We start from the raw sequence: 13,967 nt of genomic DNA, 5'->3' as shown, positions 1-13,967 counted from the left end.
TATGGTGATGTTGCAGTGAAATTCTTGGGAGAACAAAATGGAATAAGAGAACACAGAATTATCTAACCTTTCCTCTTACAGGTACCTTTGATGCAATTGTTTTAAATAATTTAGGAGATAAGTTGATAAGTTGTAATGAATGTAAATCTTATTGTTTGTGGATAGCTGATGCACTTTTATTGTCACCTCCAATACAAAACCCTCCGCCTTATGCGGCAAAAATATAGACTTAATAACAGACAGTAAAAGAAATTAGAGAAAGGGAGGAGGCATTATACCCCCACTGGCATCAGATTATCCAAAACCCATAGAGTTAAGGGACACTGGCAATAGACACTTCCCTGATCATTGCCTCTGCACCTTCCTCTATAAATAGAGCAGAGGGTGAATGGTCTGTAGAATGTTGCTGCTGCCGTTTCTTCCCTCTCTGATAACACTACCATACAGGAAACTTTAGTTCATGTTCAGTCACCAGATTCTTCTGGTGCAGGAACACTGGACTACGTTGTAACACCTTTAGGCAGAGGTAGAGGTCAACACATGAGACCGCAGACCTTAACCCTTGCAGATCCTGGTATGTTGCATCCGACCCTATACCCGGTAAGGCTTATCACAGCCCCTCCAGCTGGGGGTGTGGGGCCGGCTGTTACATACTCCATGCATGTTCCCTGGACGGCATCAGACCTTAGAGCCCTAGCAGAGAAGATGCCCGACCCTAGAAAAGATCCCAGGGCAGCATGGGATCATTTAGTTCTGACTAAAAATATTCACCAGCCCACATATAGAGATATGTTGCAATTATTACTTGCTGTGTTCAAACCCAATGATTATACGACCCTGATGCAGCAATTAAAATGGGACACTGCTGCTGCTGCTGCTGCTGCTGCTGCTGCTGAACTTACTAGTGATCATCTGGCTGCTAAGTGGTTGGAACTAGAAACAGCATTTAATAAAACATTCCCTGCCACTATTGATTGGACCAAAATAATTGGAATTACCCAGGACCAAAAGGAATCAGTTGCAGATTATACTGCCAAATTCTTCAAAACTATAAAATGTCACAGTGGCATCCCTGATATACAAGGGAAGCCAGATCTAGCTCCCTTGTTAATCACTTCGTACGTAGAAGGATTGAAAAGACCCATACAGTCCAGACTCAAAACCCAGTCCCCTGATTGGAAAACCAAAACCCTTGCTAGTATTATTGAGTGGAGTAGACACCACGAGGCCAACTTAGTTGAAAAATATATAAACAGACAACAGAAGTTAATGAATATGCAGATTAAAGCAGCTGAGCAAAATGCTCAGCCAGTTCATAACGCACTCTCCAGTGGGAGGGGGCCAGCTCCCCGGAGAGATATATTGTGTTACAACTGTCGGGAAAAGGGACACTTGTCATATGATTGTAAAAAACCCTCTGTGCAAAGGAAGCTTACTTCTGGCAATTACAATCATAGGGACTTTAGACACCGTCCCGGGAATAGAGATTGACAGGAGGACAAGGCTCCGGTGTATCCAGTATTGGCTGCAGATAATCATGACCCCATGGTACATTTACTTATAAATGATAAGCCAATTCCTTGCTTACTAGACACTGGAGCCTCTGTTTCGTTAATAACTGGTAATCAGGGTTTTCCCACCTCTGACAAGACTGTCATTGCAGTAGGAATCTCAAACAGCCCCGTTGAAATGGCACTCTCAGAACCCTTGACTGTCACACTAGGTCCACTGACAAACACGCACTCTTTATTGTTATCCACTAGTGCCCCTGTCAGTTTGCTAGGTTGCGACCTCCTTGCGAAACTTAGATGTACTATTAGTTGTTCACCCGACGGGGTCTTCCTGCATGTCCCAGAGAAACATGCTGACACTGTGCAGGATGCCCTCTGGCAGAATGAGGATAATAGGCTCATGCCTCTTTTACAGACACTGCCGGACTGGGTGTCAGAAATCCCTGAACAGCTCTGGACAACAGACAGTTCAGATGTAGGACTCATAAAGCCTGTAGAGCCTGTACATATCAAGCTTAAGCCACATAAGCAACCCCCCAGGCTTCCCCAGTACCCCCCTTCGGCCAGAGGCAGAACAAGGCATTTTCCCCGTGCTCCAAAGGCTTTTGGAGCAAGGGGTGATTGTTAAAACCATGAGCCCAGCAAATACACTGATCCTGCCAATTAAAAAGAAGAAAGGGGGGCCTGCGGGGGCTCAGATAGAACAGCAGGAAGGGACAAACAAGGAAAAACAGACCACTTCATGGAGATTTGTGCAGGACCTGAGAGCTGTTAATGCTGTGGTTCTCTTTCTATTCCCTGTGGTCCCAAATCCAGCTACCATCCTGATGCAAGTCCCTCCCAATAGCTCCCATTTTTCTGTAATCGATTTATGCTCAGCATTTTTTTCTGTCCCTATACATCCTGACAGTCAATACTTGTTTGCATTCACCTACAGAGGACAGCAGTACACTTGGACCCGTCTCCCAATGGGCTTCACCGACGCCCCTGCCATATTTGGCCAGGCATTACAGGAGGATTTAAGCCACTTTTCCTCACCAGGTGGCTCCACCCTCATCCAATACGTGGATGATCTCCTGCTCTGTTCACCGTCATTAGAAGTATCTGAACTAGATACCAAAGCACTACTCTGTTTCTTAGCAGAGAAAGGACACAAAGTGTCCAAAGGAAAAGTGCAGTTATGCTCTCCCAAGGTGGAATACATAGGGCATTGCATATCCAAGGGGTACAGACACATAACCACTAAAAGAGTAGAGGAGATTCAACAGGTACAACTGCCCCGAAACAAAAAGCAAGTTTGTACTTTTTTGGGCATGACTGGTTACTGCAGGCAGTGGATACCTAATTATTCCCAATTGGCAGCTCCACTGTATGCCTTAATGACACACGCGGTTGCAGAACCCTTACAGCACACAGACGAAACTAACCAAGTTTTTCAGACATTGAAAAAATCATTGTTACAACCACCAGCACTAGGCATACCAAACTATAACAAACCCTTTTCCTTGTTTTGTCATGAGGTAATGGGATATTCTGCAGGTGTGTTAACTCAGCGGCATGGCGATAAACAACGCCCTATAGCATACTACAGTGGGGTTTTGGATCTAGTTGCCAGGGCCTTGCCGGTGTGTGTGCGAGCAGTGGCTGCCGCCGCAATCTTAGTTCACAAATCTGCAGATATTGTCCTGAATCAACCATTGTATCTGTATGTGCCTCATGCGGTAGCTACTTTACTTACTTGCAAGCAGACACATTTAACCACTTCACGGCTCACTAAGTGGGACCTGACTTTGCTAGCACCCAGTAATCTCATTATCCAGCGCTGCAATACATTGAATCCCACCACCCTTCTGCTTGTAAGGAATGAGTCTTTCCAGACTCAGAGGGAGGAGGGGGAAGGTGAGGGCACACAAGACACACGGCCCTGGCCTCACTGATGAACCCATCCCGCATGCAGATTTAACACTGTTCATGGATGGAAGCTGCTTACGACGAGAAGACAGCAGCCTGGGGTCTGCATATGCTGTATGTACACAGACTGAAACGCGGGAAGCCAGACCCCTCCCAGCCCCTCACTCAGCTCAAAGTGCTGAGCTTGTAGCCTTGACCAGAGCTTGCAAAATAGCAAAGGGTAAAATTGCAAACATTTACACTGACTCGCGCTATGCATTTGGGGTGGTGCAAGATTTCGGAAGTTTGTGGAAAATTAGAAACTTCCTAACATCTAATGGGGCACCTATTGCGCATGCAGACAAGGTGCGAGAGCTTTTAGAAGCAGTGATGGAACCTGAACAAATTGCTGTCATAAACTGCCAGGCCCACACTTCTGGCAGGGATGAGGTGTCAAAAGGAAATACCAGAGTGGATCGAATAGCAAAGTCCACGGCTATGTTAAAAGAACAAATGTATGTAATGTCTGAAATATGTATACCTGATACACAAGCATTGATTTCTATGCAATTAACCTCCAGTCCACAGGAAATCTCCACCTGGGAGCGGGAAGGATGCCAGCCAGATGCTGATGGTTTGTGGCGCAACAGAGATGGCAAGCCAGTGGCCCCCAGATCACTTTTACCTGCATTAGCTCAGGTCACTCATGGTCTGACCCATGCATCTAAAACTGCAATGACTAATCTAGTCAGGACTTACTGGTACGCCCCTGGATTCTCTGCATTGGCTTCTAAATTTTGTCAAGGCTGTCTAATTTACCTCCAAAAAGTCCAGGTAGAAAAGTGCCTACAATATCATCACACCTTCCCGCCACAGAGGGACCATTTCAGGTGGTACAAATTGATTACATTCAGTTCCCAAAGGTAAGACAATTGCAGTATGTTTTGACTTTAACTGTTTAGCAGGTGGGTGGAGCATTGCTTGTAGCCACAGCAACAGCTAGTATAACAGCCAAGAAGATAGTGCAGGACTTAGTCTGCAGGTATGGACTTCCCCAGGTTATCTCTTCTGACCAAGGTACGCATTTTACCGGAAGGGGTTTCAGAGAAATGTGTGAAATGATGGGCATAAAGCAGCAATTACATGTGCCCTACCACCCCCAGTCAAGTGCAAAAAAAAATTGAACGATTAAATCAAACTGTGAAAAATAAATTGCAAAAATGTACCAAACAAACTGGACTCTTGTGGCCTGAGGCTTTGCCTCTTGTTTTGCATTCCATCCGAACCACACCCACAGGACCATTATGTATTTCCCCGTATGAAATTCTATTTGGAAAGTTGCCTAATCTTATGATGGTCCCAGCACCAGACCTCTCTATCGCCCAAGATGTGACTGTTAAATATTTGATTAATATGAGTAGACAGATCAAGACAATTCATGATGCTGTCATTTCTCAACCAAGCAGTCCTGCGGCCTGCCATGATTTGATGCCTGGTGACTTTGTGATGATAAACTTTTCACGTTGCAGTTCTTTGTCCGAACGGTGGGAGGGACCATTCCAGGTGCTGCTAACGACCCCAACGGCAGTGAAGGTTGGAGAGAGATCCACCTGGACGCACGCATCGCATTGCAAAAAGGTCCGAACAGACCCGCCCTGGAGTGAACCCGAGGACATCCTGCAAACCACCTCACTTGTGTTGCTCACAGGACCTTGACCACCAGGAAGGATACAATAAAGCCCCTGGTGAGTTGCCACCTAAGCCGGAAAGAAGCAGAGCTTCTCTACCCGTGAAGAAAATGAAGATACTTTGGATCCTGTTCTCTGTCTTAACTCCTGTCATGCTGGAGGCTTACATCACTGACTATGGACATGAGAATGCTATACTTGCCATTCATAAGGCCATTGCAAGAGTTAACATTGAGACTGACTGTGGGGTGTGTACACATTTGCCAATGACTGCTGAATCAGGGATACCCTTAATAGCCATTCAGGTAACTTGGGAAGAAGCCATTAGATTTGATTGGGTACACTGGGAAGATAATTTTTCCAGAACCAATTATAGTGCCAGAATTAGTCCTCGGAGAAGAATAAACTCCCCTCTTAGCAATAGTATCCAGAGTGGGACAGCCTGCCATTTGTGTGGTTCATAATGATTTAGCTCAAGGAGCACTAGATGATGGTGGGACAAGGTCCATGCGTATAGTCAACAGGCAGAAGATGGGGAAAGATATACATTTAGGGATATTTATGGTAATGTCAATAACTCCATGTTTAGAACTTGGGAAGAACGAGTGGACATTAATGACCGGAACCCTTATAGTATATCAGGTAACATCACTCACTCATTTTTTCAGCCTTACTTACAAATGTAAAGGTAGGAGGTGTTGCACTAAAAAAAATACTTACTCAGGGTTGGCAGTAAATGTTCAGATAAATGTGTCCTTTCTTAAATAGCCCCCATGTTACGAGTCACAAGAAAATGACATGGAGTTCCACGTAATATTGATTATAGAGAAGTATTTTACAGGGCAAGGAGAGGCATAGTGTACAAGAATAGATGGGAGCAATTCTTTTACTCACTTTTTCCTCAGGTAGGGGTAGGAATTTTGTCAGAAAGACTAGAAGCGTACACTCATTATATGGATAAAATAATAAATGAAACTAGCCATGCCATACGAGAAATGAATGAAGAGTTGGCTCAAGTGCGTAAAGTGGCGCTGCAAAATAGGTTTACATTAGACCAAGTGCTGGCCTCAGAGGGAGGAACATGTGCTTTGATAGGACAGGAGTGTTGCACTTACATTGCAGACAATTCAGATATAGTGGAAGGTCACATTAGAGAAGTGGAGAAAATGCAGGAAGAATTAAGGAAGATAGGAGGAGAAGGATGGGATCCGTTTGGATTCCTGGGTAGAGGTGTATCAGCTCTGATAGCCGGATTCCTACAGTATGTAGTGATTGGAGGTTTGATCTCGTTGCTTATATACCTGTGTTTGAAGTGTGTGCCAATGATCTTTAGTAAGGGGTGTCAGAGTAGTTCAAAATCTGCAATGGGTCCACTTCCCTCTGCTCTTCCGCCCCCTGTGCACGTTCCGATGTCCAGAGGGGTGATGCCCCCTGGTCAAAATTTTCTGCCGTTGGAGCCTGAAATACCTTCTGTTAGTACCTTTCAGATCCTTCGAGCAAGTGACATAAGTGACCAAAGGGCCATTTATGAAAAAGTGGATAGTAGTGTGTGACAAAAGGAATTTGTCAGAGGGAGGAATTGTCAGAGAAATTTGGACCCCTTATACTGGGACTGAATGCTTATAGGGTTAAAAGCTTGATGTATCAATATATTCCTAGGTGCAGGAAAACATATATTCTGAACCATGTATAAGAAGTGTTCTGTTTTCATCTGCACCTGCTTTTTGTTAATTGTGCTTTATGTGTATGACCTACTGATAAGGGCCACTTTCCGTCATTAGGGGGCTGAGAGTGGTGTATAGTGCTTTATTACTAACTCGTGGCCCCTAAGTGACTGCCCGGGGTCGTTCCTGGCTCATAATTATGAATAAGTATTGTATTTGGATGACAGTAATAAAGACGAACTATGTTCCCTGTCACATAAGCCATTTCTGATGTAATGTGTATTATATGCTATATAAACTGTGATGACTGTAACGCAAATTGTCTCACTGAGCTTGCGTGCTCTGCTGACACCCATCTGGGCCTAGATGCAAAATAAACCATATATGCTTTTTCATCTGATCCTGGCGTATCTCCTCGATTTATTGCTATTACACTTGGTTCCACTGTGACCCCTTTTCCTACTGCGCATGCGCGAAACACTGGAAAATGGTGCAGTGACATTTTCCTAGTGATTTCTGCAGCGCTGCTGCTGTGCCATGGGACTCCAGAGGGTAAGTATTAAAAATGAGGGGTGCAGGTGGCGAGGTGCTGGCCCCCCTTGACCCCGGGGGCCAGTGTGCACCACATACACTGCACCCATTAGAAATACGCCAGTGTCAACAAAACATGTACTGGTAGACTTTTGACATTACATAGTAGACTTACCTTCGTATGAAGGATAAAGTGTGTTAATTGTGGCATCAGACAGAGTGTTATATCCCCACGGCTGGTGGTAGAAAAGTGAAAATGTCAGTCTGAGCTTGAAAGACAAGGCTGGATTTTCCAGCAAATTATAGTAAAGTTAAACATATATCTAGTTCTACTGTTCACTGTATGGTCATTCAGATACACACAACAAATTGAATATTATAGCAACAAATAACCGTTTGCTGTGGATTTTCATTCTAAGGGGGTGTATCCTATTAGCCACGGTAAATCCTTTGTGGCTAAAGGTTCCAGTGAGGGCTATCCAATTAGCTCTAGCCACCAGCCGTTATCTGGGATTAGGCTTTGTGTGACACAGAATCAGGGCTGCCATCAAAAATGATGGGGCCTGAGAATGACAAATTTGGAAGCCCCCCCGTCCCATAGCACCCCCAAAGCTTACCAGAGGGGCCCCGGGTGGCAGCAATTAGGATCGCGGGGACAGACCAGCTACCTGCTCACTGGCAGGGCAGGTATCCACGGAGGCACTCAGTCAGAGCCCGGGACTGAAGTCCCCACCGACCCCCCTTGATTGCGGGCCTGCACAGAATCCCACATATCCACCCCTATCAGCCCCATTTTTCCACGATAACACATGGGTCCAGGAACCTATCCCGGATCCCATGTGTTATCGGACAAAAACTGGTAATTTACTGTATGCTAAAAACAGGCTATAATTGGCTAGCCCAATAATACCATCGGGTTAAAATCGCAATATTAACCATTTTTTGCCGTGTGGTAAATTACTGCTGGCAATAGGATACCGCCCTAAGGGAGATGACAATGTCAGATCGATTCATTGGATTATAAAAGTCTACTATGGGTACATTTCTTACAAAATAGTTTATCTGTACCTAGAATGGTAATATTACTGGTGCAGACAAAGGGGGTAATTCCAAGTTGATCGCAGCAGGAAATTTTTTATCAGTTGGGCAAAACCATGTACACTACAGGTGTGGCAGATATAACATTTGCAGAGAGAGTTAGATTTGTGTGGGTTATTTTGTTTCTGTGCAGGGTAAATACTGGCTGCTTTATTTTTACACTGCAAATTAGATTGCAGATTGGACACACCACACCCAAATCTAACTCTCTCTGCACATGTTATATCTGCCTCCCCTGCAGTGCACATGGTTTTGCCCAATTGCTAACAGAATTCCTGCTGCGATCAACTTGGAATTACCCCCAAAGATATAACTATGAATATATACTGTGAATGACATTATGTCTTAATTGTACATCATAGGCATTATCTATTGTTTCACTTATTAGTTTTCCAATAAACAAAATTCCTAGCAGTGGTAGGAGTGTAACAAAAAGAAATTATCTAAATTGCAGTGGAATAAGACTCAAATTCATAAATGAATAGAAATAATTGTAAATGCGACACAATAGAATAGCAAAAAGCTATTTCCTTAAAAACTTTGCTAAATAATCAAGCATTCAACAAGAAGGACAACTTTTGTGGAAGAATACAATGTAGATTGAAGACAATGGGTCACATTAAATTCACAGCATAACCTACAAAAATCCCAAATGCTTGATATATACACAGAGGCAGGCTCGTAAGTTCATACCAGGCACCCGGAGGCAAAGTAGACGGTGGTGCCCCTCCTGGTGGCTCTGGCTCGTGCATGTGCTGGCGTCCGTTGGCGCATGCACAGTAATACAGCTAAGGCGTAAGAGGAAACATTCACTGAAGGGGTTCTAGCCACTGCTGTGCAGTCACTGCCATGTGGAGCTGAGAGGTGAGATCATTATCCAGGCAGCGGAAGGGGAGACACCAGGGCAAAAAGCAGACAGTCAGCATGGATGGAGAAGAGTCCTCAGTGCCCTCCTGATAGCTGGCATTGCCTCCGGGAGTTACGCCACTGCAATAAGGTGCGGCATGTAGCCATGGCACCCGCAGCAGGCTCATGTCATGGTGCCTCCCTCCACCCAATAACACACCATGCATCAATTAACCCCGTATTAAACCATTCACTCAATAATCCATCAATCCCTCCCTCAGAATACATCAACCTAGTTCTCTTCAATCTATTATCATTTCACCCTCCCAACACCTATTAACAATTTAATCCACTCTATCAGCTCCATAAAGATCTTTCCACACAGTACCCATCAACCTATTCACCCATTAACACCCTCACTCAGCACCTGGTAACTTCCCCCCACCCAGCACTAACCCATTCAATAACCATTTCATCCTCCCAGCATTGATTTACAAACTCATTCACCCAGAACGCATTTACACACACAACTATACAGTACATATGCAAAGACACACATACACACAGCAGATTCTACAGCAGCTCCTCGGTTTGTGTAGTCTGGAGGGGTGGAGCTTCCTATGTGATTGACACATTGGGACTCCAAGGGTAGGAGGAAAGGACTTGAGAGGGAAGAGGTGGCCACCACACAGCCGGTATGTTCTATGACACTAAATGCAGATACCTGTTGTGGACACCCCTTCCCTCTCCTCAAGCCTTCCCCTCCTACCCTCGGGGTCCCACCCTGTTATACCCCTTTCACACAGAAATTCCAGGTCTGACCCAGGATTTGGAACATGATTCCAATCTGGGTCAAACTTGGAATAGACCTCTCTCAGATCATGGCTCCGACCGGGTTATTCTTGGGTCAGCGCCATTTACACTGCACACAGGTGCAGTGGAACTGGTCTGCCGGCGTTTGGGAGATGACATCTTCTCAAAGTGCTGAGAATGCGACTCTTCCAGTGCTGTAAACGGGACCCGGGCCAGATTACCCGGGTTACCTGTTCACACTGCCTCTTAACCCGTGTTTTTCCCAGGACCAATCCCGAAAGCTATCCGGGTTGGATTCCCAAATAACTGGACCGAGGTTATTTTTGGGACACTTTCACACTGAGCCACAACCTGGGTTTAGCCGAGTAGAAGCAGCAGTGTGAAAGGGGATATTACGGAGAGTTTGTGTCCTCTGAAGTGTCATACCAGGCATAATTATAATGCCGGGCATACACAGGCAGATAAAATGCCTGTCAGACCAACAGGCATTTTATCTGTCACTACCGATATCTGGGACAGACACTGACAGATCTCTCACAGTTCAAGTCACCTAATATTGGCACTCCACCCCCAGGGGAGGACACATTTCCCCGTTCCTTCCCATGTGAAGGAACAGGGGAAATGTCCGTCTGTCAGCCGCAGTAGGGCATACACTGACAAATATAGCCGACATGACACTTACAAAATATTGCATCGGATGGACATGCTGGACGATCCGGCATGCCCGACCGATTGATATTTTCGGATTGGTCGGTCACATACATGCAACAATTATCTTGCCGATCCTCTGATATCGGGCAGATCGGCCAGATAATTGTAGGGTGTATGCCCAGCATAAGGCTGGCACTGGTGCAGCAGCTAGCCCTTTGTGGTGCCTTCTGACCCCACTGGTGCCTGGAGCTCACACTCCACTCGGTGCAACCCTGTATTATTATAACAGGAGAACATTAGCTTTAAATACGTACACAATTTTACCAAGAGTACTAGATATACATTTTCCACATCATAAGCATGTTTAATAGTAGACATACCTTTGTGTAACTCGCAAAAGACTTTTCCACCTGGGAATATAATGACATGATAAATAAACACATTAATAGACACCTTCCAACCATTTATTCATCAGTTATTTGCAAGCAGATTATAGTTACTAAAAAAAAAGATTAAATCTTTCTATTCCGCAATCCTTTACATAAAAGTGTATGTTTGGATATATTCCTGTATACTCACTCTACTTGCAGTTAGATCATTTTCATTTCCAAGAAGTGAGGGACTTTTACCAACGACTCGCAGTCCGACCAAAGAGCGGGATTCAGTCACATTGACAGATAGCAACACATTTTCAGATGGCTGCGCTGTGTTTTTACTCCATGATAATGTTACCTGTAATGAAGTCGAAATAAGCACAACTGGTACAACTTGGTTGCGCGTTCTCAATGTGTTATGCTTTAATGATTATTAATTGGAAACTCATTATTATGATCTAGTCCTTGACATTATGGGATCTATGTAATAAATAAGTCTAAGGAACAGGTACATTTTTGCCGAAACAAGTCTGTTTCTTAAACTCTTTACCTATTACCTAATCCCGAAACACTGATGACAGTAAGGAACAACTCTTGATTAGTTTTCTATCTTTAGCCTTTATACTGTAGTTCATAGTACATACTGTATTTCTAAATTTTAAATACCTGTAAGTGATTTTATAACTTTTTTTATGTATATGCCCTGTATTAATTTTTTTTTTTAAATTAAATGATTAAATTATGCCTTAAAATATACATACACATTATGTAAGGGAAAGTCCATTGATCTCAGTAGTTTTTGCACTGTAGGTGAGATTTACTAAGGCAACGGTTTAGTATTCAGTTTGCAACCCAGCAGACAACTGAACTCCATCCACTCCCATCTACACATCTATTCTGTGTCTGCTGGGCAGGGCCATCTTAACATATAGGCACACTGGACAGCTGCCCAGGGACTCCCAATTCTAAGGGCCTCCGAACGGAGGTGGGTGATAGTCACACAATCAGAGCATCAAGGCAGCATTCTATGCCTGCCTCCCAGCCTGCAGCCAGACAGTGAATAGCTGGCAGAAAGCTGATTGGAGGATGACTGAAGATATACACCAATCAGAGTGCTGACAGCCATTCACTATATGGAAGCATGAGGAGAGATGGTGCAGGACCGCTGGAGTGTCATATTATGATTTTTTTTTAATTGGTTCCAGTGAATGGGTAGATAGGGGCCCCAGTGCCTGCAATACTGCTGCTAGGTAGTGATTTTGTAGAGATTTGAAGTATAACAAAGAGGAAGAATTATGAAAACCTGGCAGTGTGCTCAGTGTTAAATAAAAGAACATTTTCCACACATGACTCAACTTCAAAAAGGTGTTGCACCACCACAGTTACAGTCAGTACAACAGGAAGGTATTCGATTATCCATACCTCCCAGCAATCCCGATATTTGCGGGACAGTCCCGTTTTCTTGGGACTGTCTATTCAATGGAGACAGAGGGAGAGGGGGCATGCCAGCAGCTCAAAGCTCACAGGGGGCATGCCCCCTTAGTGAAAAAAAATGGGGGGCGTAACCTGCAATCGCAGCACTGCCGCAAAGCCACACACCCTTTTTCATAGACCACGCCTCTTTTTGGATGCACGCGCAGGACTCACTGTTCCCTCTTTCCTTGACTCATATCTTGGGAGGTATGGATTATCATCTAAATCTTTTTCAATATGGCAGTAGTATAGCTGTATAAAAAGAATACTCATACTGAGCTAAATCTTTAAATTTACTTAAGGAAATAAGGTTACAGCTTAAACAAGGGAAAAAAGATAAGACCAAAAATGTAGAAAATTAATTGAGAACATATACACTTCCATATTATGCTCTTGCACTATTTCTGCTATTTTGCTGGAAAAAAATATAAAAAACAACAACCTTGTTCTTAAACATTCCTTTGATGGACAGCATGTAGGAGGTTTGCACAATATCACCATAACCTCCATTAACATTATGAAAGTAAAGGATGATCTCTGCGGAGGGAGCCCAAGAGTGCTGTGGGGTCAGGCTGAATGACGTCCTGCTCTTCTTCCCAGCAGACACAATTGTTCCTTTAGCCATAACCTGCAGAACATAAAAACAGAAATGTGTTTTGTCTTTTTCTAATAGTTATAAAGATCAAATTATATTCATCAGTAATAAAATAACTACATATTGTAACACTGTAGGGGTGCAAGGTGCCTTTTCCTGGGGAATATGGCAGCCCGCAGCAGCTGAGGAACAACACAAGTCCAGTTTCTGGTACAACTGACCCCGGACAGTTTTATTGAAACAGAAAATAAAACAAACCCCAAAATAAAAATACCTTGCCTGTCCGGCACTAACTAAACATAAGATATTCCTAACTGTCACTAAACAAAACACAGAGTTCTTCAGTACATACTGTATAGCTTACTTGCATCAGAAAGCGTGTCTCTCACACACAGATCCTGCAGCCTTCCCAGGCAGTCTGCCCATACTAATCAGGTTAGAAGCACTATAACACTCTTACACAGCTGAAACCCTGATTAGCCCTCTGTGAGGCCAAAGACCCGAACTGGGCCCAATGTCTAGAACTCGCCTTATCTCTCTCTCAGAGCCTTTACCCAGCTTTTACAGCAAACTGAAAAGGTTCAGACAAAACAAAAAGCATTTTTCCTAGAAGTTAACATTTTCTAAAACATGTAAGACAAGAACCTGGGACAAATATACCTGCCCTCAAACACTATCCCAGTGTTCTTGTCACATATCCCCCTCCCCTGTTTCGACCTAGGGGCCGGAACACTTGTAGCCCCCAAACAGAAGATGCGAGACAATGCATCTGCGTTGGCCAATTGTGTTCCCGGTCTATGTTCAACAGTAAACTTAAAATCCTGCAACGCTAG

The 13,967-nt window shown here is 44.1% G+C and overlaps 1 protein-coding gene across 1 annotated transcript in view; it reads right to left on the bottom strand.

Annotated features, from left to right (window-relative positions):
• LOC134910921 (CD109 antigen-like) overlaps positions 1-13,967 on the bottom strand; it is a 195,467-nt gene that overhangs the window by 120,052 nt on the left and 61,448 nt on the right. The window contains exons 14-17 of the mRNA XM_063919309.1: positions 12,982-13,167; positions 11,272-11,424; positions 11,073-11,102; positions 7,460-7,520 (exon numbers count right to left, since the gene is read on the bottom strand). Of these exons, the coding sequence (XP_063775379.1) occupies positions 7,460-7,520; positions 11,073-11,102; positions 11,272-11,424; positions 12,982-13,167 (430 nt within the window). The remainder of the gene's footprint in view (positions 1-7,459; positions 7,521-11,072; positions 11,103-11,271; positions 11,425-12,981; positions 13,168-13,967) is intronic.

This window comes from Pseudophryne corroboree, chromosome 4, assembly GCF_028390025.1.
Source record: "Pseudophryne corroboree isolate aPseCor3 chromosome 4, aPseCor3.hap2, whole genome shotgun sequence".
Taxonomy (NCBI): domain Eukaryota; kingdom Metazoa; phylum Chordata; class Amphibia; order Anura; family Myobatrachidae; genus Pseudophryne; species Pseudophryne corroboree.
Note: the sequence above shows the minus strand (reverse complement) of the source record. Positions and strands in the feature narration are given on the sequence as shown.